Source organism: Pochonia chlamydosporia, chromosome 5 (assembly GCF_001653235.2).
Source record: "Pochonia chlamydosporia 170 chromosome 5, whole genome shotgun sequence".
Classification (NCBI taxonomy): domain Eukaryota; kingdom Fungi; phylum Ascomycota; class Sordariomycetes; order Hypocreales; family Clavicipitaceae; genus Pochonia; species Pochonia chlamydosporia.
This window is the reverse complement of record NC_035794.1, coordinates 904,502-926,863: the sequence shown is the minus strand read 5'-3', so window position 1 is coordinate 926,863 and position 22,362 is coordinate 904,502. Positions and strand designations below refer to the sequence as shown.

Here is a 22,362-nt window from a genome sequence, read left to right as displayed (position 1 = left end):
GTCTTCTACTTATCCCCTTTCTTAATATAGATTTAATAGTAGGTATCTTTAATATTAATCTTAGAGAAGAATTTAGCTTCTTAGCACCTATCTAGGATCTCTAAAATTAGGAGTAATATATAATAATTCTTTTCTATTATCTTATTAAGTCCCTTATAGTTAATATATAGTTAGAGTATTCTATCTTTCTTTAGCATAAATAGGATTAGAGCTCCTATTAGGCTCTTAGATAGTCTTATTTATCCCTTTACTAGGTTATTCTTAAGGTATTACTATAATTCTATTAGCTCTCCCTAAGAGAGAGAGTAGATAGGACTATATAGTAGTATTATGCTAGATATTAGGTTAATACTATAATTAGATTCCTTATAAGAAGGCAGAATGCTTGCTTGTGTATCTATAAATATATCTATAAATGCTCTTAGCTCTACTAGGATATCCCCTAGATTTTCTAGTCCTTTTGCTAGGTTTTTATCCTCTATAGGTAATAAATTCTTGCTTAGGATTATAGATATAGAGTATATAAAAGCTATATCTTAAGCTTTTCTAGTAAATTGCTAAGCATTAAGTAGCTTAAAATAGTCTCTATAAGTCTTATACTACTATTCTTAGCTGTATATAGATAGGTATATCCTATAAGTAGCTAGTGTGTATATCCTAATTAGTAGGGGACTTTCCTAGGAATTTAGGTCTCTATTAATAGCAATATATAGTATAGAGAACTACTTCTCCTGCTCTTATAAGTCTATTATAGTAAGAGAGACTTTATATATGCTATACTAGGAAACTATAAGATTGCTAATTGCGTGTATAATAGGGGTAGTTATAATTGCCTTAGGGAGTTAGTATTCTTTTATAAATTAGATGCTTATAAGGTTTATAGCAGTATAGCTATTAAGATTTATATATATATTAATAGCTTTTTAGCTATATATAATTACCTTACTCTTAAAGTAGTATTCTATAGGTACTTTCTTTTAGGTAGTAAAAGTAAGAGTAACTACTTTTACTGCTAGCTATTTTCTAGAGCGTTTTATAAGTCTTTTAGTAGCTTATTATAGGCTAAGTATAAGTATCCCTTGCTTTTATAGTTATAGCACTAAGGTTTCTAGGGAGGCCTAATATTATTTAGGCTAGAAGGCTAGTATTTTAGTAGCAGTATAGAGGGAAAAGAGAAGTAATTTCCTAGCAAGTTACTAGGTTAGTACTTACTAGCCTTATAGCTCTCTTTCCTACTAGGAGCTTTCTCTTATTTTTGCTTATTCTTTCCTAGTATTACTTCCTAGAATTACTAGGCTAATTATATAACCTCTTCTTAGGCTAGGCTAGTTATTAAGGCATATAGGTTAATATAGTCTTATAGCTTAGAGTATAGCTTTATAAAGAAGGTAAGTGCCTAGGCCTTTTTGCTAGGTCTTTCTAGGTATTTCTCTAGTAAATTAAGGTAGATGCTAAAGTCTATAGGGCTTTGCCTGCTAAGCTATTAGGCCTTTTTAAGCTATATTGCTATCTAGGCTTCCCTATTTATAGTATCCTTTAGTAGGGTAAGTATTTAAGCCTAGAATTTATCCTAGTTATCTTTAATCTCCCCCCACTTATTATCTAGTTTATTATTAAGGTATTAGTTCTATCTTGCTCTATATGTAAAGGTTATATAGTTAAGAGTAAAGAGAATCTTTTAATAGTTATAATAGTACTTATATTTTGCTCTATTAAAGGTATAGGTTAGGTTATTTATCTAGATCTTATACTTTTGCAGGTTAGTTAGGTAAGAGAGAGCTATAATATTCTTAACCTTAATCTCCTAGCTACTACTACCTAAGAAGTCCTAGAAGTCTTACTAATGCCTTATTATAGTATTACTAGATAAGTAGCTATCTATATAATTTATAAGTTAAAGTAGTTAGTCCTTCTATTCTTATAATTTCTATAGTTTCTTTAGCTATATAATTTATATGTAAATAGCTATCTGCTTTGCCTTAATTAGGAGGGAAACTACTATCTCTTAGTAGGAGGTTATAGTATTTTTTGCACTTAAGGCTATTTAGGTGCTTACTATAGGTATAAGAGTATTTTGTGTGCTTTTAGTCCCTATATTGCTTCTAGGTAGCTTAAAAGAAAGCTTAAGAATTATAATGTGCATAGCATATTAGAAGATAAAGCTAGATAGTAGTAAGAGGGTATATTATATTTAAGACTTAAGCTTACCCTTGCATATCTAGATGTATAAGGTGCTAGCTAAATAGCAGCAATTATATGTTAACACGTGAGTGGTAGCAAAGCGGGGTCTGTGCGCTCGCGCACCTTATACAACTAGTATGTCTGCGGCTAGCACCCGCGATAGCGCAATCGAGCTAGACCATAACAATTTATAGTATTTTTATATAGTAATTTATAGTTTAGGCTTATTAGTAATATATAGAACCTACTTTTCTACTAAACTGTACTATAGTTTTTTAGTTGGCTATTTTTAGATATAAATACTTACTCTATAACGTAGGTGCATAGTGAGTGCGCCACCTAGAAATCCCATACAAAGGGGGGGTTTTATATCCCTGCAAAAAACCGTATTTATAGTTAAAAATAGCTATAAATTGCATATAGGGTATTTAACTACTAAAAACACCTAATTCTAGATTTTCTAAGCTTTAGGGTAACTAGTTATCTAGAAGTCTAAAAATTTATAATTCGCACTGTAAAAACCTTAGTTTAACTATAAACTATAGATAGAAGCTACTCTAGAGCTATATATACTATCTAACTATTTTATAATAAGCTCTATTTTTTTATATATAGCTATTTTTAGCGATTAGGCAGCGTTTTCTAGAAACCTAGTTTGCATGGGATTTCTAGGTGGCGCACTCACTATGCTGGCGCACTCACTATGCACCTACGTTATCTATTTTAGCCTATTTTATTAAAATATTTTAATAAACTAAAAAAAAAAACTAAAAAATATAGTTTTTAATAATGCTCTAGCTATAAACTACACTATAAAAGTAGTTTTTATAGTATAGCCTATAGTATAGGATGATTTTATAAGGGACTAGCCTAGTAGCTTTTGCAAGCTAGCGTTACTAATAGTAACTTTTCTTATAGAGAGAAGAGAGAAAGAGAGAAGAGGTTAACTTAGCTCTATAAAAGGCCCTTATAAAACCTAGCTAAGCTCTAGTAGAAACTTATAGATTCTTAGGTAGCTCTCCTGGCGCACTTATCTTCTTCTTCTCTAAGATGTAAGCGCTACGCCTAAATCTATAATAGAGAGTATATATCTAAATTAGGTAATAGAGCTACTTTTTTAAGACTCACTAGAACTCTTAATACCATACCTATACTATGCGACTATAATTGTACTGTGAATTATATGGTATAACTTTTCTAAACTATAAGCCCCCCCCCCCTCTTTTGGGTTTTACTTCTGTAGGTATATGTTGCATTTAGCAGCCTTAGGGGGACCACCTACGGGGCAGCTTACCGCGGATCGCAGGAGGGTTTTAAATGCTTCGGCATGGCAATTGATGCCCTGGACTAACGAAGAGAAAGAAATATGCTCCCGTCCGCCAAGATGTTTTGCAGCTGACGAGATCCGTTGGTGTTCCACCAGGGCAGAGTCTGATCCGGACGTGGCAGCAACACATTGTGCGGCGCCGCTTGGAAGGCAGGCGCTGTTTGAGAGGTGAGACTGTAGAGTCACATCACCATCTTACGAATGATGCGGCCACAGGTTGGCTGGTCATGGTAAAGGCGTGCCGAGTACTTCCTAACGGACGAGATTCACACTCTGAAGAGTGGAAGGGTCTTATTGGTAGACATTGTGCCAGATTTGTTCGCCGAAAGGGAGTACTTCTAAGCCCAGGATTCAATCAGACACAAGCCGTTACTCGCCTCATCAGCATTCCAAGACTAGCTAAGTTAAGTGTGTACAAAGTAGTCCGTATTCTGAACCTTGTACATGAAGATCTGCGAGAAGTGAAAGTTTCTTGTTGCGACCTGACGTTGCATGTATACGGCGGCATCCGTATCTCGGCGTGCATGCTTTTGCCAACTGATGGATGATTCAAACTTGCCTTTTCATGTAGATCATACATGCCCAAAACTCACGCCCAAAACTCACGCCAAATGGCTCTATTTGTGGACACATCGTATGCTGACGGTACACGTCGCAAGACCAGAAAGATTACCCATCCCATACTGAAAAAGTACTGACAAGAAACAAGGGCTGGGGTAGTTCCATAGGGCAATATCGAAAGAACACGACATCTTCCAGGCGTTGAACTATTTTTATGTCGTGCGTTTGGTCCGAAATGTAAGTGACATGTTCAGTGAGTGTTTGCCAAGGAGGTCGCAGGTAGGTGGTCCAGAACCGACGGGTTGGATTGGTTTTGATGCATTGATGATGGCGGCAAGGTCGGCTGGCATTCTCTTGAGGAACAGGGTAACTCCGTTCATGTGGTCATATTTCCGAAGTTTGAACATGATTGTATGTGGTTCTGATGCCTTTCCTTGGCCACAGTTAGGCTTGTACAGTATTGCACTGAACCATTCACAAGGAGCTAGAGCACGTCAAAATTATCTACCACACCTTTCAGCCTAGTTCAGATGTGGGTTGACGAAACTATTGGGCGCTATGGCCAGGGTCTCATCTCCCCTTGTCATTCTGCGGGTGATGTCTTCAATTGCAGAACTTTTTTCTTTTCCTTGGCTTGGTCATAACCATCAGTTCAGATTTCAGCCGCGAAGCCTCATCGGGCAGACTGGCAGGCACTTCGCCCGAGCTGATGAGGCAAAGGCAGCAGGAACTCCATTCACGGCATATTTGACGGTGAATTGGGTGGCAGCTGGGGCAGATTTGCAGGATCCGTTCTGCTGGTTGTCGCCGACGACCCACAAAGTGCATTGTGCAAGCACACCTTGTCCATAAAGTCTGTTCTGTATTGGACATGGCGTAATTGTCTCAAAGGGCAGCACCCATCTGTCCTTGATCCTTTTGAGGTCAGTGAAGGGCAATTCGTCGTTGCTGTTCTCAGATTCCTCATGTTTCCCACAGATGCTACCCCTCCACCCACAGCCATAAGCCGACAAGGGAGGACGCTAGGGCAAGACTGTTGCTCTTTCTGGGTCTTGTGGCGTCGGTCCCTGCCTTCATCTGGCCTCAAGCTCGGGTCCCGCCATATCCGATGGCATCTTGGAGCGGAATTGTGCGAGAGAGCTGGTGAACATTTGTGGACGGCAAAAGTGGTGACTATGGAGCGTTGACGTTGATGGCTCTATGACACCAGCTAATCCTATCGGGCTCTGCCTATTTCAGGCACGTCCACGTTTTGCAGTCCTAGTTTGAGAATTAACAAGCGGCCCTGTCGCCGTTCAGATTATTCCTCTTGAGAGTTGCTCAAGAAAATCTTTGGAGTGAAGGAATCTGCACTCTGCGCCCTACTCACAGACCAGGTGTTCTAATGGACGGATCCTTTGAGAGGCCCTTCGGATGTCCTGCGGCCCGAGATAGGAGCTCGTGTTCCCAAACTGGTCTGGAGCCAGATCTTGGCTCTTGAGCATCTTGACAGTCAAACGTGACGAAAACGTGCGCTTGACCCCGTATTGTCCCCGAAAATATGTCATCATTGTACATGCGGCCCGTGTTTTCGTAAAAAAAATAAATAAAAAATAAAAAATAAAAAATAAAAAAATATTGCACAGGATTTGTGCGGGTGGTATGGAACTTAACTTGTGTTGCGACAATTGCCGGGAATCATGAATAGTGCATTTCGGTCATTCTTGTCAGTGAGATCATCGTGGTAAAGTTGGGGCCAGCACGTTGAGCCCGTCCCAAGGACAAGGAGTAGGCTTGCAGAGCCATCTTTCATCCTGCCATCGTCGGATCCTGCTCCACAAAGACGGAGAAGTTGATGCGAAATGTTGGAGCTGCTGGAGTCGACTCGGATGCCCTCCACTTTCTGGAGATGAAGTCGCACATGGAGAATAGTCATTATTAGCGGACAACCATAGGGCATTGAACATGAGAATGGTATCAAACACACAAAATTGCTCCGTGGCCCCCCTTTGGTCTTGACAAGCGAGGGCTGGCTTGGCCCCTGGTCGAATTGGTCCCTTGGCTTGCAGGGGGCCAAACTGAGTTGTTCTTGTCGACACTTGGTGGAGGTCAGCCTAAAACAAGCCACAAAGGGAATCGATCCATCGAGAGAGGGCTACCAACTGGAACGGTGACGGGGATGGATGATGCATCAGCGACACGCCCACCTACGTGCAAAATACTCCAAGGTGATACGCAGTGCGTACAGCACAAGCACAGTGGTCTGGTTGTTCATGGGCGGTTCAAATGTTTCTCCATACTCGGTACAATAGCACGAGGCGCCGCCGCCGCATCTCGGTCCACCATGCCATGCCACGCATAACGTCTGACGGGCTGGCTGCACAACATTGACGGCAGATGGCACCGTGAGGGAGAGAGGTGGGGGAGGTGAGGAGGGAGGTCCAAAGGTTGTATTCGACAACGAAAAGTATGTCATGATACGGGTTGAGCCGCTTGAAGGGTGATGACGGCACGGAGTCTGGCAATCTGGTGAATGACCTGAAGTGGGTAATTTAGTAAGGATGGATGGCACCGGACTGGGACTACTCGGTGGACAGAAGACAGACCAGGGCGTGGTGTGAGTCGTCATGCTCGTTACTTTGCATTGGCCTGGTTGACACGGCGGCGACATGGACAAAAATAAAAATAAAAAGTTGGGAAGGAACGCGCGTTGAGATTGAACCAGGCCCTGCCAGAGTTGGCCGTGCGGGCTCAAGGGCTCCTTCCTCATTTCTCCTTCAAACCAGACATTAAACGCCGTCAGCTGGCCCCCAGGTAGGCCCCAGGTACCCCCAGCTCAAGTGGTGTCTGGTGAAGCTCAATGTCAAGTCTGGTTTGTTTGAGTGTTCCAATGTTCCAATGTTCCGACGTCTGGTTGAAAGGTCGAGTAACATTGGACTGCTCTGTGCAGTTAGAGCTGTCAGGTGCTGCTGTTACTTCTGCCACAAGGTGCAAGGCATGTGCATCGTAAAGCTCTGGCCATGTCAGATCAGCCAGCTCTTACAGCGAGTTCCTTTCTACTTGAGTAACGGAGGGTTCTATGTTCTATGTTGCCTTGAGGTAGTTTTTGACAGCCTAGTTCGTCAATCAAGCCAAGTGGAATCGAATCGAATCCGAACAGGTCAGATGAAACAATTCTAGGTTTTGACTGTGCAGTATCAATATAATACAATACAATACAATACAGTACAGTACCAGACAACACAATGCAAATCGCAACCGTTGACAAGCGCTTGCCTTACCGCCTCCATGTGCTGGAGCTGGCGCTGGCGCTGGTGCCGTGCCCCAGTCTCAGTCCCAGTCTCAGTCCCAGTCCCTGCTTAGACTGCCTGGTTCTACCCTGCCAGCTCGACCAGACCTTGGCTCAACTTTCTGTCAAGTCAACCAGATCTATGCTGGTCTAACCTGTCTGCTCTCAAGTGCTGTCTGTCTGTCTCGCCTCAGTGCTGGCAACGGCTGAGCTGGGCTGGGCTGGGCTGGGCTGGATTTACGGGGAATCCGCCTTCAATCCATCCACTCACCCTCCAAGGTTCTTCGTTCTTCTTTCTTGGGCCTGGTCAAGTCTGGTCTACGGTCTCTTTCTGCCTCAACCCTCACTCAGCCTCTCTCTGCCTTTTGTCTCTGCCTCACTCCGCTCTGCTTGTGGAATTTTTTTTTTCTTTATTGACGTCGTCATCTCACCCCTCCCTCCTTGGCTCTTTTTAATTGTCTTATCTTCTTACTCAACCTCTCCCCTTCTCTCCCGTCGTCTACTCGAGCCGCCGCCAAGTTCCAACCGCCAGTCATTTGTCAATCGTTGATTTCTCCGGCCTGCTGGCTGCTGTGTGACAGGACAACCCCCCCCCTGCTGCTCCACGCAGACACCTCCTGCGACCCCGTGCAATTCTCACCTCGTCACATCCGACCAGGGAATTCTTGTCTCTTTCACGTTGAATACTGAAAGAACCTGCGGTTCTGAAGCTTCCCGACAGCATCTTCGTATAGCCTGCTGCTCCTGAAAAGGACAATCACGCCAAGCATTGTAAAGCTCCTGCGCCTAGCTACACCTAAAGCCACAGGCACGTTCAGGAGATTCCAGTCGTCACAACTTCGGCCTGACGGAACCACGACGAGAGTTCCTTCGACGACAACCGTGCCATTGGCAATCACAACCATGGCCGCCGTCAGCACCTCCCCGCCTCCTTCGGCAACCTCCCCCCATGGCCACGGCGATAATCGCGAACATATTTCTCATCATGCATACACATCACCAGCCGCAGAAGATGTCTCGAGAAGAAACCTCAACGCTCCTTCGCTCGGCACAGGTAGCGCGCGACTACGGGATGCACCAGTGTCTCCTGTGCGAGTCAACTTTCACGACCAAAGCTGGCCCCATCCGTCAAATGCCAATATTGAGCATGCACTGCCGCAAACTGCACAATTTGGTGTCGTTGAGAATGGTTACGGGCATGAGTATACCTCATCTATGGACGGTTCTGAGACCATTCCCTTGTCCGAGGTGTCAACCGCCCAGCCGTCTCAACCGTCCGCCGTTGGAACCGGCCCTTCGGACGTTGACGCCTTAGCAGCAAAGTTTACCCATGCGTCGCTGGATCTCAGCCTCCAACCTGCCTCACAAGCGGCGCCCGAGCGGTATGAAGGGTCTCCCATGAGCCCCAAGCATCGCGTACGAAACCAAGATATCTATCGAAACAGCCGCGAGTCCGACGAAACGGCTAGCACCTCGCAGCAACAGCCATCTGCCCAGTCTTCCGCTGCAACGAGTGCAAGCTCCGTCTCTGGCGTCAACGACAATTCGGAGTATCCGCCCAATGGCGACTCGCCGGGAAGTTCCATCATAGAGGGCAATTTGCCAAAGAACCTGTCCGTTCCACAGTTCCAGTATCACCACCAGCAACAAGAGTTTCCACCTCGTGTCTCTAGCGGAGGCGCTGGTCAATTTGCACGTTCGCCATCTTCCGACCTCTTGGAAAATGGAGGACATATCAGGCGCCACCTCACTCCGCAATCGGGATACTTCCAAAGGAGCTCCCTTCCTCGACCTCAATCATCATACTCGACCCTTTCGGATTACAGCCCTAGGGGCAGATCTCCCAATCTACTGCCTGGTGGCTCCCACATGCGTGCTCCCTCTGTTCAGTCTCGCAAGTCTCCCAATGTGCGGCCATCATCGTACGCCGAGCTTCTCAGCGTCCCATACCCGCAACAAGCTCCTCCGTCGTTTTCCTTGGATAACTCGAATCTTCGAACTGTCGTTGGAAACAATGCATCGCTTCTCAGCACCCAGAAAACACTGGAAATGTATCGCCAAAATGTCAAGAAGACGACCGATGCGTCTATTCAGTACTCTTTTGCGGTTTTCTTGATTTCAACCGCACAAGAGCAAGGTTTAGATTCGTCCAACCCCAAAGCGAAGCGGCCTGCACAACAGCCACTGAGGGACCTCGACAGTCCCATTGTGGAGGCGTCAGTCACCAGTCCCTACGAGCTGGTTTGCGAAGCTCGACAGATCCTCAAGCGATTGTCCGATGGCGGTTATCCCTTTGCCGAGTATTACCTTGCTGATGGCTATTCGTCCGGGCTCTTCAGCAAAGGCAAGAAAGATGACGATACGGCGTTCCCGCTCTTCGTCCGGGCAGCTAAACACGGCCATGCCGAGTCTGCCTACCGCACCGCTCTGTGCTATGAGTTTGGATGGGGATGCAGTAAAGACCCTGTAAAGGCTGTCCAGTTTCTGCGCAAGGCCGCAGCCAAATCGCATCCTGGTGCCATGACGCGTCTGGGCAAGGCATGTCTATCTGGTGATTTGGGTGAGAAGCGATACCGTGAGGGTATCAAGTGGTTGAAACTTGCCGCTGAAGCCGCTGATTCGCAGTACAACGCTGCTCCATATCAGTTGGGATGCTTGTACGAGACTGGCTACGGAGACGACATCTTTGCAGATGCAAGCTACGCAGCTGAGCTGTTTACCCACGCTGCAGACTTGGGCCACCCAGAGGCTAACTACCGAATGGGTGATGCTTATGAGCATGGCCGATTGAACTGTCCTCGCGACCCGGCATTGAGTGTGCACTTTTACACCGGCGCTGCTGAACGTGGCCACTCGGCAGCCATGATGGGTCTTTGCGCCTGGTACATGGTTGGAGCTCCTCCTATTCTGGAGAAGGACGAGGAGGAGGCATACGAATGGGCACGGCGATCTGCTGAACTAGGTAAGACAGCCATTTGTCCAACCAAGTGCTGTTTGGTATCTTGGAGCTAACAAGCTACACTTTTAGGTTTTGTCAAGGCTCAGTACGCTGTAGGGTACTTTACCGAAATGGGTATCGGTTGTCGACGTGATATTCTCGAAGCCAATGTCTGGTACGTTAAAGCCGCCGACGCTGGTGACGAACGAGCCAAGCAACGTATTGCTGTCATCCAGGCCGCCGTTAGCGGAGGAGGCACTCCCATGGATGTTGCACCACCGCGCGGCAAGAAGGGTGGCAAAGACGACAAGGACTGTGTTGTCATGTAAGGGATGCGATGATGCTGCCTCTGAGCGGCAAGGCCAATTGGCAAGGAGCAATTGTTTTGAACGGAGAATCACGACTAAATTCAGCAAACGATGCTTGGACCGGATACCCACCCCCTACGTTTCATCACAGGCGGCTGTGCTGCCCAGCACTTCCCATATCGCAGTTGGAAATTAACCAGAAACATCGACGTAAATCCCAGAGCATTTTTCTTTTCATTTTCCCTTTTACGTATCTACCAATTCCATATGTTGGAGACAAACATTTTCACGCCTGGCAGTTGTTTTACAGCGTCTGCATGACTTGCGCGGCGCATTATCTATATCTCGCGGAGAGGTTGTTCAATTCTCAGACGAACCTCACACAAGGTGGCGAGGAATATTTCCTCGGCCACTCAGAACAAACAAAACACGGATTTGAGAAACAAAAAATGGACGATAATGGAGCATAGAAATATGAGCATTTCGAGGAGGAACGAAGCCTGGAGGCAGGAGCGAAGTTGCGATTATTCTTGGCATGGAGTTGCACACTTTTTGTTTTCTATCTACTATTTCCTTTTGGATGTCAGTCGGATCGCCTTTTCTATTTTCATGAGTGTCGAAGTGTCTGAGGGGAACGTAATCGTGGTTTGATGGGGTAGGATCTGGAAACAGAATCACGGCAATGTCTCTTTTTATTTTCTCTTTTTTTTCGAATTCATTGGATTCCATGGGGATTAATCTCATTCTGATCGTTTTGGTTCTTGGAAGCCCCATGATGGGAGTTGGGCGTTTATATACATGCTAGTAAAGCTTGGACATATTTAATATACCCTGTCATGGACAGGATTGATTGACCGTTGACGTAAGAGTACAATCTGGGTAAACTTTATTTGTTCACAGGTGTACACCGACACATCGCGATGTACGATACCTTCAACTTGGTTGAATACTCGCTCCCTACCTACCAGACGTAATTTACTTTTCTTCAAGCAGACCCAGGCCTACCCTATAGGCATTCGATCTTCCACAAAGCATCACAATACTCGACATTACTAGCCGCAACTCAAAAATAAACATAAAAGACGTTACTACAACAAGACGTCACGGTTCTAAGTGTGTTATGCTCCCATGACAGGCCACCGTGCCACTCACTATTTTGGTTGGGGACATAATCAAATAAATTACCCTGTGTAGAAGTTATATATTCTGGAAATATCAAGCATAGCAAAAGACTTGTAGTAAACCATAACAACGTACAGCCTTCGGACGTACAGCACACTTGGTAAGTTACAAACTGGCCACAAGGTCAGTATTATTACTTATTTCGAGCAGTCATGTGCTCCTGATACCAACATGGAAACGGCTACAATTATCCAGAAAAGTGTATCCGATTACGCACGACAAACAGGGTGACCCGCCAGCTTGACTAGTTGCAACGGGCGATATCGATAAGTAAACACTTACATGGTGCCCGGGTAGTCACATCTGGGGTACACCAGACATTCTGCGAGGGATAAATTGACTTGGCAGTTTAATCAGACGTGCAATATCTGCAAGGGACGATCGCTGGATCAAAGTGTAGAAACGATGTGTCTACCCATGCAGGGCTGCAGCCGATAGGTAGCAAATGCAGGACAATAGAAGTGACGCATGACATTCATGCCCATTCATGCCATTCATGCTGGCAGTTGTTAAAACCACAAGATTCATCACCTATTACACGATCGTGCAGTTCCATCTCGATCGCAAAAGTGAGCGCATAAACCCAGTTACATCATTCAAGCCAGCTTTGAATCGGACCCTGGCAAAGTGACGACATTGGCACATGGATTGCGGAGGAGCAAGACGAAGGGAATACCCGTGACAGCAGAGTTGGGAGTCAAGGACAGGACAGGACAGTCTCGAAAGAAGTGACAGCCAACTTGACAAGGTCAGACCCAAAAATGACATTTAGATGCCATCGAGTGACTGGGAGGGTATCCACAATTGTGTGTGCACGTAATGCTGATTGGTTTGGAACCCCACATTTAGTAATTTAAAGACGCGACAAAGCGCGTTAGGATCGCGCAGCAACGCGTCTCTCGCAACGTCATCTGAGCATTCGATGGGCGCCTCTTGGACAAATGACTTTCTTTCAGCCCGGGCGGACATGACACACCATGAGCGTTCCTGTGCGAGGCGCTGGGCGGGGTGGAGGGTGCGAAATGCGAAATGTGCAATTGACAATGGGTGAAGTCCCTCAAGAGAAGCGTGGCCATGAATCGTGCGTGCTCGTGTTGATGCAGAGGAGCGTGTGAGTGAGTGAGGAGTGAGACTCGGAAGCATCGTGGGGAATGGTGACCGGACGAGATAAGCTGGCCTGACATTGTCTTGACCAGCCAGAACATGCAAAGAATGCACGCATGGCATGGATGGAAGCATCGTATCTGAAAAGAGAATGCCGAACCCCCGCAGCCAGCCCATCATGATGAGCGACGGTGCATCGTGATCCGACCTCAGTCACCAAACGGTCCAGTTCCAACGAACTGCACATACTTGATGGTCACGCAGGCAGGCAGCCTGGGTTGGGGAAGACTTCCTATCCAATTGCCATCCCTCGACGCTTGGGTTGGAAATCCTCTTGACCGCTATTCGTCCTGTGGTTCATCCTTCCACCCCTTCCAACTGATGGTAGCCCAAATGAGTTACGTTGATGGCTTTGGCCATATATTGCTCAACCCTAGAAGTGAATAGCTCCAATTATAAACCCCGCAAGGGAATAGTGAACAAAGGACGAGAAATAGATGCTGCCAGATAGTTTACAAAAAAAGGAGTTTGGCCAAGGGATGTTTGTTACTCCTGACGACTGCGCCCTCAAGGGAGGAGGACAATGGACGCCTCTTATTCAAGGGAGGGCCGTTTTATTTTAACTTTTTTGATCTCCCGATTTTTGAGGGTCCTGTTTCTGAGGAAACCAGCTGGACTGTACGGTATTTCAAAATAAAATCCAGGGAGAACAAACGGAGGGCGACAAACCCCTCAACTATTCTGGTCCGGTGGGACGATATTTGACCCCTCTCGAATGACCTCCTCGTGAAGGAGGATGGATGGTGCATCATGCAGTTGCAGGGGGTCAGGGAACCAGAGGAGTCATTTTTTTCTTTTTCACCTCTGGGTCCGGGGTAGAGCGAGCTGCACAGCATTGCAGCATCGTGCGTGGGTTGGTTTCTCGCTTGTCCTTGTCGTCGAGTCCATGTCTACGAATACCCCGGCCAGTTTGACGGTATCGACGAACCGTGACGAGGGTCTTGGCTCGTGGCCTGCACGATGCGGACTGGACTGGGGTTTGGAGATGCATGGACATGAACATTCTCCTCACCCTGGCATGATGCATCCATGTACATGTATAACAGAATGCAATTATAGCAACCGTTGGCTGAATAATATATGAACGCCTCTTTCAGGCATGGTCTGTGTAGCATTCGGAATTTTGGGCAAAAGGTAAACTATTGCTTGCAGCAAAGAATCTGCATGACTCGATGTACCAGGTATTGGGTATGCAACATTTCGCCTGTTGAAAAAGAGGTGTGCCACAGCCGCATGAGGTGAAGCAACCCTCCATAAACTGGCCTCCCATCCAACTGAGATGAAGCGTTGCCCACCCATTTAATTCATTGGCTCTAGTGAGTGAAAGACCAGCCGGCAGTAAGTGATGCGTCCCCATGGCGACTGGGCTTGTCCACATCTGGCGATTTGGAAAAAGATAGTCCAGCCCTTGATGCTTGAACACTTTGACATTGATTGTACATCCACCGGCTTCGATTCATCCGCCACGGAACAATTGGTTCAAATGGCCATGATGGCACGGGAGGGCGGGAACACGGGCTTCCCGCCAAACGACTCCACATCCGATCAATCCATCATTGCACCATGTCGTGCTGTCTGTGCTGGTGGGAACTCATGAAACGGGCACAGCTTGTCACCTTGTCGCCTTGTCACAAGTCCACTCTAGAAAGCCAACTGGTATCTGGAGTAAGAGACATGGCGACAGACGGTTGCCAGGGGAAAATGGACGTTACAGCCCGGCAGGGATGACAGTTGAAACGAACGTGTGTGACTGAGATGTTTGGGGGGGAGGCAATCGTGACTGGGTTGCTTTTGTCTCTGGACAGGGCAGCTTTTAGCCTCAGTTTTTGCTTTTCTTTGGTAACTGGTGTGGTCCGGACAAAGCGGTAGTTCGTTACAAAAGACATCAGACAGTTGGTTGCCGAGTCCAGGACCAGGAGTAAACGGCTGCACGTCAGCCGACACCGATTCAGATCTATCGCTATCGAAGGGAGAAGCAAGCAACCCATCAAAGGACGTGCGCAGTAAAGTGCATGCATGACGATGTGCAAAATGTGGTCAAAGGTTTCTGAGCGGGTGCGCTAAAGATAAGACAGCATTGCATGACCACGAAGCTAACAGAATTAGGAGGAAGAGAGGCTCAAACTGAGGTCAAGCAAGCTCTCATCCTATATGGAGACGAGACTCTCATCTTGACCGAGGATGAGGACCGTCATAGTTTTGAGTCCAGACACACAACCTTTTTAGCAGTTGTGGGGGAAATGAATGATCAAAGGGAGAGTAAAAAAAAGAGGAACAAACGAGGGTAGTGTGGTTTCGGGAGTGTGCGCTCTTAGACTTGATCAAGGGGCAGCATGATTGAGTCTGGTTCACTTTGTTTGTCCGTCCCATCGATGTCCACTTTGGCAAATGTCAGCTGGTTCTCGTGGTTGTGGTGTAAGAGCACTAATGTCGTTCGTATCTTGCGGCGAGAGAGTGTCTGGTGTGCTTGATATGGTTGCCTCGATTTACTCTTTACTTTGAGATCAGAGCACCAGGCCCAGTAAGCACGAAATTAGCAGTTTGTATCGTGTGTGAGACTTTGTTGCCCGGTACCCCCTTGGATTGCTCACTTCCTGGATCAACTCAATCGCTGATGTGAAGATCATGAGGGTGGGAGGCAGGCAAATAGTAAGCAGCAACACGACCAGGCGCGTAAATGACGCTGGAGATGACGGCACTGCGTTTCTGGATTTCTGGGGGCGCAAGTCGGAATACGGCGTAAGCATGCAACTCGTGTGGCGAGCAAGGAATCACGTCTGCCATGGCATGGTCGAGGAATGTTGAGCGTCATGGGTGACATTGATTATGAATGGAGACAGACCAGTTTGACCTGCCTGAGCCTGCTTGCCTGGCTTGGGGGAGTGGGAGTGGGAGTGGGAGTGGCCATGGCTTGTTCCGTCAGTTGCACAGGCACAGGCAGGAGCCATGGAACCCTTCGAAGGCAGGAGCAGAGACCACTGACGGATGTGGCAGCCAGGGGTCCGGTCCCGTCTGGTCTGTTCTGTATGCTCTGTCTGGTAAAGTACCTAGGTACCTAGACGTGGTACCTGAGCGGGTCCGCACGGGTTCCCAGCGGTCTCTGCCTCCCGACCCGTTTCGCCACGGGGAATATGAAATCTGGCAGCTACGGTCTGGTGGGAAATTCAGCGGTGGGCAGCCAGTTTGGGACGTCTGGGGCTGCTGGCGTAATTGCCCAGCGCCCACTCCCACCGCCAGGCAGCTTATTTAGCACAGTGGCCGCTCTGGAACCCACTCACACCACCAACAGGGACGTAAAGTACTTGGTACTGAATGTCCACTTCCTCTTGGCTGGTGTCTGCACCTGTATACAAGTACCTACTCTGTACATGCTCCACACTGCTTCCTCACTTCCACTACCCCCTTGCCCAGGGAACAAGCGTAAATCAGGTGGCCCACCGTCTCACCTGGTTGCAGTCTCTGTTGCCATTTCTGTCGGTGTCGTCAACTGCTCTGTGTCTGTGTCTGTGGTCTCTCTCTCTGTCAAGTCAAGTCAAGTCCGGTCCTCGACGCTTCCAACAGATTGTCACCCCAACCCGAAGACAGGCAGGCCCACGCCCCCTTCCCTTTCCATATTAGGCCCATGCATCCTCTTTAACTTGGGAAGCCGCTCCCCTCCCCTCCTGCCGATTCACTGTCAGACCACCTGCCGTCACAACACCCGACGTCCCTATATTCTCCCGTCCGCCTCTCTTTCGTCCCTCAACATCCCAACCCATCCATTTACACATACCGTTGACCATACAACAACAACACGGCCAGCTATTCATATTCGCTTCTCGCAAGCTGATATTCCTCATCGCAACCTAGCGACTTTTCTGATCCCCAATAGCTACAACCTCTCGCACTCGACCCGAATCTGCGCAAACTTGTTCGTCCAGCCCATCGGGCGCATTCGGGCGCATTTGGTGCAAGACCACCACAACAAAAAAACACTTGCAACAAACCACCATAATCCTTCTGGCCGCGCGCCAACCACGCAAAACCAATACCCCAAGCCTCGCGCATTCATCTACAACCTCACAACCACAATGCTTCTCCCCTCAGCGCTGTCCTGCGACTCGGCGCAGCCGTCGCGCCCTTCGCTCCAGTCAAGCTTCTTCTCTCCTCCCGCCAGTCCTCCTACCATGTCCTCGGCCACGGCCCTTAGCAACATCATGACAACCTGCCGATCGTTACAATCGCTCATCGCAACACCCGTATCCTCCTCACTGTCGGTGCCACCGCCATCGCTAGGCCAGCTCCCTACACCTCCGCTGGCCCATGCCGCACTACCAATGAAGCTCCGTCTCCGAGCACGTCCTGCCCGCTCCGACGCCAGCAATACCGAGGACTTGTACACACGAAGAAGAATAGTCAAGCGATCTGTGCCTCCGCGTGGTGTCAACAAGCGCCGGCGCCCTGACGCCGACGACATGGGCCGCGAGGACCAGGACCTGTCCTCGGAAGAGGAAGACATCGAGAGCGATCTTGACCTCCGCGCCAACAGCCCAGAACCCGCCGCGCCCTCAACACCAAAGCGCGCGCGCATAGCTCCCGAGCAACTACCCCTTGGCTTAGAACGCTCCGACTTCCACGACATTCACACACAAGGAGCAGATGTCGCGGCCGCAGCCGACAGCCAAGAGTGGACCGCAGAAGACGACCGCATCCTGGTCGAACTGGTCCTAGAAAAGCTCAAGCTCTCCAAGTCAGAATGGCAGGACTGCGCCCGCAACCTCGGCAAGGACAGACACACCGTCAACAAACGATGGAAAAGCCTAATAATGAAAGGAGAGGTCGGCCTCAAGACGAGGTCAAGTAATCGTCGTCGCCTCCATTCTACATGGCGGTAGCACTGTCGCTTGCACAGTCTACTTCATACCATTTCTTCACTTCTTGGTTTACACCTACTCAATTTCCATCTACATTTTTTATTTTTTGGTATTGCAGTCAATGGCGTTTGGACAGCCTGAATTTTTCAGCAAAATGCATGGAGATATCCCCCTCTCAGAGGATCGAATTAGTCAAGTTACAACTCAGTAGTACTGTAGCTAAATATGAAATGGCCCCTAGGGTTCACAACTTTTCAAATTTGCTCGTCTCACCGCTTCCACTAAGTGCAATAGCTTCCTTCGTGGGTCCCCGCCAGGGTCCAGGTCCAAGTCAGGGTCCATGTCTTTTTCCTCCCCCTATTTGGCGCGTTTTGCGGGCCATTTTTTTTAATCTTTTGTTCAAGTACTGCGCGTTAGAACAATTTCTTGAAGAGCGTCGATGATAATGAATGCGTGGCCTAAATGGCGCGTCGCGTTTACCGCGTGAGGCGGTCACTGCTTTTTCTGCAGGCCAACCTGCGTTCTACTTTCATGTGGTCTGTGGTAGTGCTGGGTTGGTGGATTGAAGATTGAGGCTAGGTTGACGAACTATATCACCAATGCATGTCATTACTCGTGCTCTTGAAGAGTCTTGCCTGATGAACCCCTGTAAATACGGTACGTGCATATGTACGTAAATTGGTGTACTGTACGCCTCGCTGATGACTCAAATCCGAAAAAGAAAGTCCCAAGGTGCAGGAACACGTCCCGGCTAATCAATTCCAGAACCAGCATCAGATAATGCAGTATGTATGCTATTTATATGCTCGTCTATCATGCCCCCCAACGCCATAGCCATAATACCAATCGCAGAAACAAATCACATCCCTATGCGACACCGGCAAGCTAATCTAATCATATCCATTTGCGCCGACAAAGACCTGCTCATTGAGCCAGCCCACAAAACCAGCACCATTCCGACATCTAAATGCGCATTGTATACCTTCCTCTAACAACTCCCCCTTCCTAAGGAGGCGTCATCTTCTCCTCCATCATCATCTTGCGTACTTCCTGCTCCATGTTCTGCTCGGCATCCTGGTCGTCCTCCAGGGCACCAGTCACTTTGTTGGCGAGCTCAATCTTCTTCTGACACGCCTTGTAAATAAGCTCCTCAATGGTGTGCGAAGCAATGAGCCGAACTACCTCGACATCTCGCTTCTGTCCTAGACGATGAGCACGGTTTTCTGCCTGAATATCGTCCTGTGGGTTATCCGATTGGTCAAAGATGATGACCTTGTTTGCTGCGGTAAGGTTGATGCCTGTTCCGCCAGCGCCGGTTGTCAATAAGAACACCGGGATTTCTGGGTTGTCATTGAACTCGTCAATGAGTGTTTGTCGCTCGGAAACATTGGTGGTGCCCATGAGCACTCGATGATCAATGTCCTGCAAAGCCAGAACCTCTTGCAGAAGCTCGATCAATCGGGAAAACTTGCTGAATACAAGCACTCGATCTCCGTTCTCTTGATACTGCCGTATCAGCTCCAACAGCTTCTTCACTTTGCCGCTGTCCAATTCTGCCGAGGCTGGGATATCAAATTGTCTCAGTAACCTAGGATAATCTCGACACCACAAGTGTAGTTCGAAATCGGACGAATTCTTGAGCTCTTGAATCAGATGCTTGATATCGGGCTGATGAAGCTCAGACTGTGGTATCCTATCCATCAATATCTTGCCCATTTCTTCCACCTTTTCGTCCGTAAAGTGCCGTCGGAACAGCAGCGGATGCAGCGCTGCTTTGCGGAGCTGCATCCAGACATTATTTTGATCATTTTGTCGTCCCTTGGCCTTCGATGCTCGCAACGACGGCTCCAGTTTGAAAAGTTCTTCGTATTCGGCGTATGTGTCCTTTTGCGATTCTGTCATATCACAGTGGGCAACAGTGCAAATCTTTTGCGGCATGTCTGACAAAACCTGGTCCTTGCGACGCTGGAGAATAAACGGCTCCAAGATGGTTCGTGCACGCTTCACACGTTCGGCATACAAGAAAGCCCCGTTCGACACATCTCGAATAGTAACCTTTTGGCTGAAAATGTATTGAATGTCGTCCATGTATCCATCAAACATCTTGGGGTTGATGAAGTTGAGTAGAGCTGTCATTTCGAGAAGGTTATTTTGAACCGGAGTACCTGCGCAAAGTTAGCAGAGTTCAATGGGCGACGCTCAGTACACAATCCTGCTCTTACCAGTAAGGAGCATCTTCCACTTTGCAGTAATGCGGCGCAAGTCTCTGTAAATCTTTGTCTCCGGATTCTTCATTTTGTGTCCTTCATCAAAAACGGCTGCGTTGAGATCAAATGACTGCATTGCCTCAATATCCGCCTCCGAGTTGATTTGCGAATATGTCGCCAAGACGACGTGAAATGACTCTGGTTCTTGCTCAACCTCATACGCAATCGCGGCCCTTTCTGACTGAGATCCTCGATACCCCACAACAGTCAGGTCTGGAGCAAATCTCTCAAATTCGTGAAGCCAATTGTTGTAAGTGCTTGGTGGCACCACAATCAAGTTTGGCCAGGGTCGACTCCTTTGAGACCCTCGTTCATATTCTTCAACCAAATGACACATGAACGAAATTACCTGGCATGTCTTGCCCAGGCCCATCTCGTCTGCAAGAATACATCCTATGTCGTAGTTGTACAATAAGGACATCCAGTTCAACCCGAATAGTTGGAAAGGCTTCATTTCGCAATGCCCATCCATAAGCGCCGGCTGTCGTGGTACCAGTGGTCGTGTGTACTTGGAATTCATGCTTGTCGGCGTAGGCGGCAAATCGACGTCGGGAGATACTCGACTACTCCGCTTGTTGTGGCCGAAAGTGTCGAGATCCCAGGTTTCCATGACACTTTTGACTGTTTGCCCCTTTGTCTCACATTTTGCCACAACTTCGTCAATAGCGGTCACAGCGTTGAGAAACACTTCCACGGCGTCAACAGCGGTTTCGCCTATGCTGACTCTTGGTGACTTTCGGGCACCCGGCTTCTTCGTTGCGCTGACTCGCCGGGCTTGCGACAGATCGGTGAACGGTCTCTTCTCGACCAGGGCTTCAAGAAGCGCCTCTTTCAAGCCCGTCATTGCCGCAAGCTCCTTGAGAGTACTGGTGTTGAGGCAGTTAAGCACTCTGTCGTCGTCCTCTTCTGAAGGGGCTGGAGACGGCTCTGCTTCATATGCGTCCTCCTTATCATTGTCGATCAAGTCAATAACCAATGGACCATCACTTGAGGGTGGTGGAGGCAGATCGAACGATTTCTGCGGTGACGAATCATTCCGCCGTTTCAATCCTTGGACGAGCCGCCGCTTCTGTGGCTTCACCTGCTTAACTGGGCTGGATTCGAGTGAAACAGACTCGTCTCGATGACCCGACGCTCGGTCCTTCGCGTAGTTCTGCATCGATGCCTTTGATACCAGCCGGCGCCCGTTCGCCTTGTTGAGTCCCTGAGCACTGGGCTTCTCCTTCTGTGTAGGCTGCGACTCAAGCCAAATAATCGCATCTTCGACGTCATTTTTACATGCTTTGAGTGCTTCTCTAACTACTTCCGAGGGGAACCTGTCGCCAAAAACATCATATATCTGTCGCAGCTTCATTTTGGTCGTCCTCTCTTCAGCGGCGGGGTTGTATGCAAACCCGGCAATCTGTGCTTTAAACGCTGTAGGACGAATATCCCCCCTCGGCGGCGAAGAATCGCCCTCATCGTCAGAGATTAGACTAATCGGCTCTGCGGCGGGTCGTTTGGGAACGGCCGGACGAGGTGGTGGTCGAGGTGGCGGACGAAAGAAAGTCCCGGCAGGCGCGAGACGAGAGCCAAACTTTGGCTTTTCCTTGGGCTGAAAGGGTGAAGACGCAGGAACTTCAATGATGCTAGCAGGTGAAGATGAACGTTCCATGGCTAATCCCAGTCCTGGTCTGCTCAAAATCTGTGTCGGTTGTGTGATCTCCCTCTCTCGGGACGAGTCTCGCAAGAATGCAGACGGCGAGCAGGGAATTGTGTCCCCGGCCAGCTCGTCGACTTCGTCTATTGGATTCGAGGTTCTCGAGATTGTTGGTGTTCGAGGTGCGCCGGTGATATGCCGCAATGGCAGCAACGGGGACGAGGAATTGGCCATCGTGAAGAGCGAGATGTAAAGGTTGACGCAACGCAGCGCTGGGGAGTGCAAGAGAGGATATTTCAAGTAAGCAACAAAAAGAAACAGGTCTAATTACAAGAGAAAAACAAGGCTCAATGTTCATAAGAGAGGTTTGTACCGCTCGAGCACCCCTTGTGGTCCGGCTCGCAGGTGAGGGAGGGCATTCGAGCGGACCAAGTGCTGGGTGTGGCGGGAACCGTGCAAAACGCACTCTCAAAGTGGAAGTGGGTAAAATTTCGTGACAACCGTTGGCGTCGCGCCGCGCCTCCCCTCAATTCACTGGGTGACTCGGAGAAAGAGCCGCCACCATTCGCGAAGTCACGTGTCTAATTTATAGACGAATGCGAACAACTGTCATTTCTGCTAATTATATATATATATTAACCGAGAATAGAATATCAAGCATCAAAGTAAGCCTT

At 48.1% G+C, this 22,362-nt stretch overlaps 5 protein-coding genes across 5 annotated transcripts; 3 read left to right on the top strand and 2 right to left on the bottom strand.

The window, feature by feature from the left end:
* Nucleotides 1-5,717: 5,717 nt before the first annotated feature.
* On the bottom strand, nucleotides 5,718-5,984 carry VFPPC_16191 (hypothetical protein; the record flags this gene model as incomplete). Its single annotated transcript, XM_018293944.1, has 1 exon — nucleotides 5,718-5,984. The coding sequence occupies one exon, from the start codon at nucleotides 5,982-5,984 to the stop codon at nucleotides 5,718-5,720; it is 267 nt and encodes an 88-aa protein (XP_018141589.1).
* Nucleotides 5,985-8,240: 2,256 nt separating this feature from the next.
* VFPPC_05569 (chitin synthase activator) lies at nucleotides 8,241-10,604 on the top strand (the record flags this gene model as incomplete). The annotated part of the gene is made up of 2 exons (XM_018284743.1): nucleotides 8,241-10,299; nucleotides 10,366-10,604. The coding sequence occupies 2 exons, from the start codon at nucleotides 8,241-8,243 to the stop codon at nucleotides 10,602-10,604; spliced, it is 2,298 nt and encodes a 765-aa protein (XP_018141588.1).
* Nucleotides 10,605-16,999: 6,395 nt separating this feature from the next.
* VFPPC_13867 (MYB-like protein) lies at nucleotides 17,000-17,803 on the top strand (the record flags this gene model as incomplete). Its single annotated transcript, XM_018291639.1, has 1 exon — nucleotides 17,000-17,803. One exon carries the CDS (start codon nucleotides 17,000-17,002, stop codon nucleotides 17,801-17,803), a length of 804 nt encoding a protein of 267 aa, XP_018141586.1.
* Nucleotides 17,804-18,012: 209 nt separating this feature from the next.
* VFPPC_16189 (hypothetical protein) lies at nucleotides 18,013-18,225 on the top strand (the record flags this gene model as incomplete). The annotated part of the gene is made up of 1 exon (XM_018293942.1): nucleotides 18,013-18,225. The coding sequence occupies one exon, from the start codon at nucleotides 18,013-18,015 to the stop codon at nucleotides 18,223-18,225; it is 213 nt and encodes a 70-aa protein (XP_018141585.1).
* Nucleotides 18,226-18,787: 562 nt separating this feature from the next.
* VFPPC_05568 (helicase SWR1) lies at nucleotides 18,788-21,922 on the bottom strand (the record flags this gene model as incomplete). The annotated part of the gene is made up of 2 exons (XM_018284742.1): nucleotides 18,788-19,947; nucleotides 20,005-21,922. 2 exons carry the CDS (start codon nucleotides 21,920-21,922, stop codon nucleotides 18,788-18,790), a joined length of 3,078 nt encoding a protein of 1,025 aa, XP_018141584.1.
* Nucleotides 21,923-22,362: the final 440 nt, after the last annotated feature.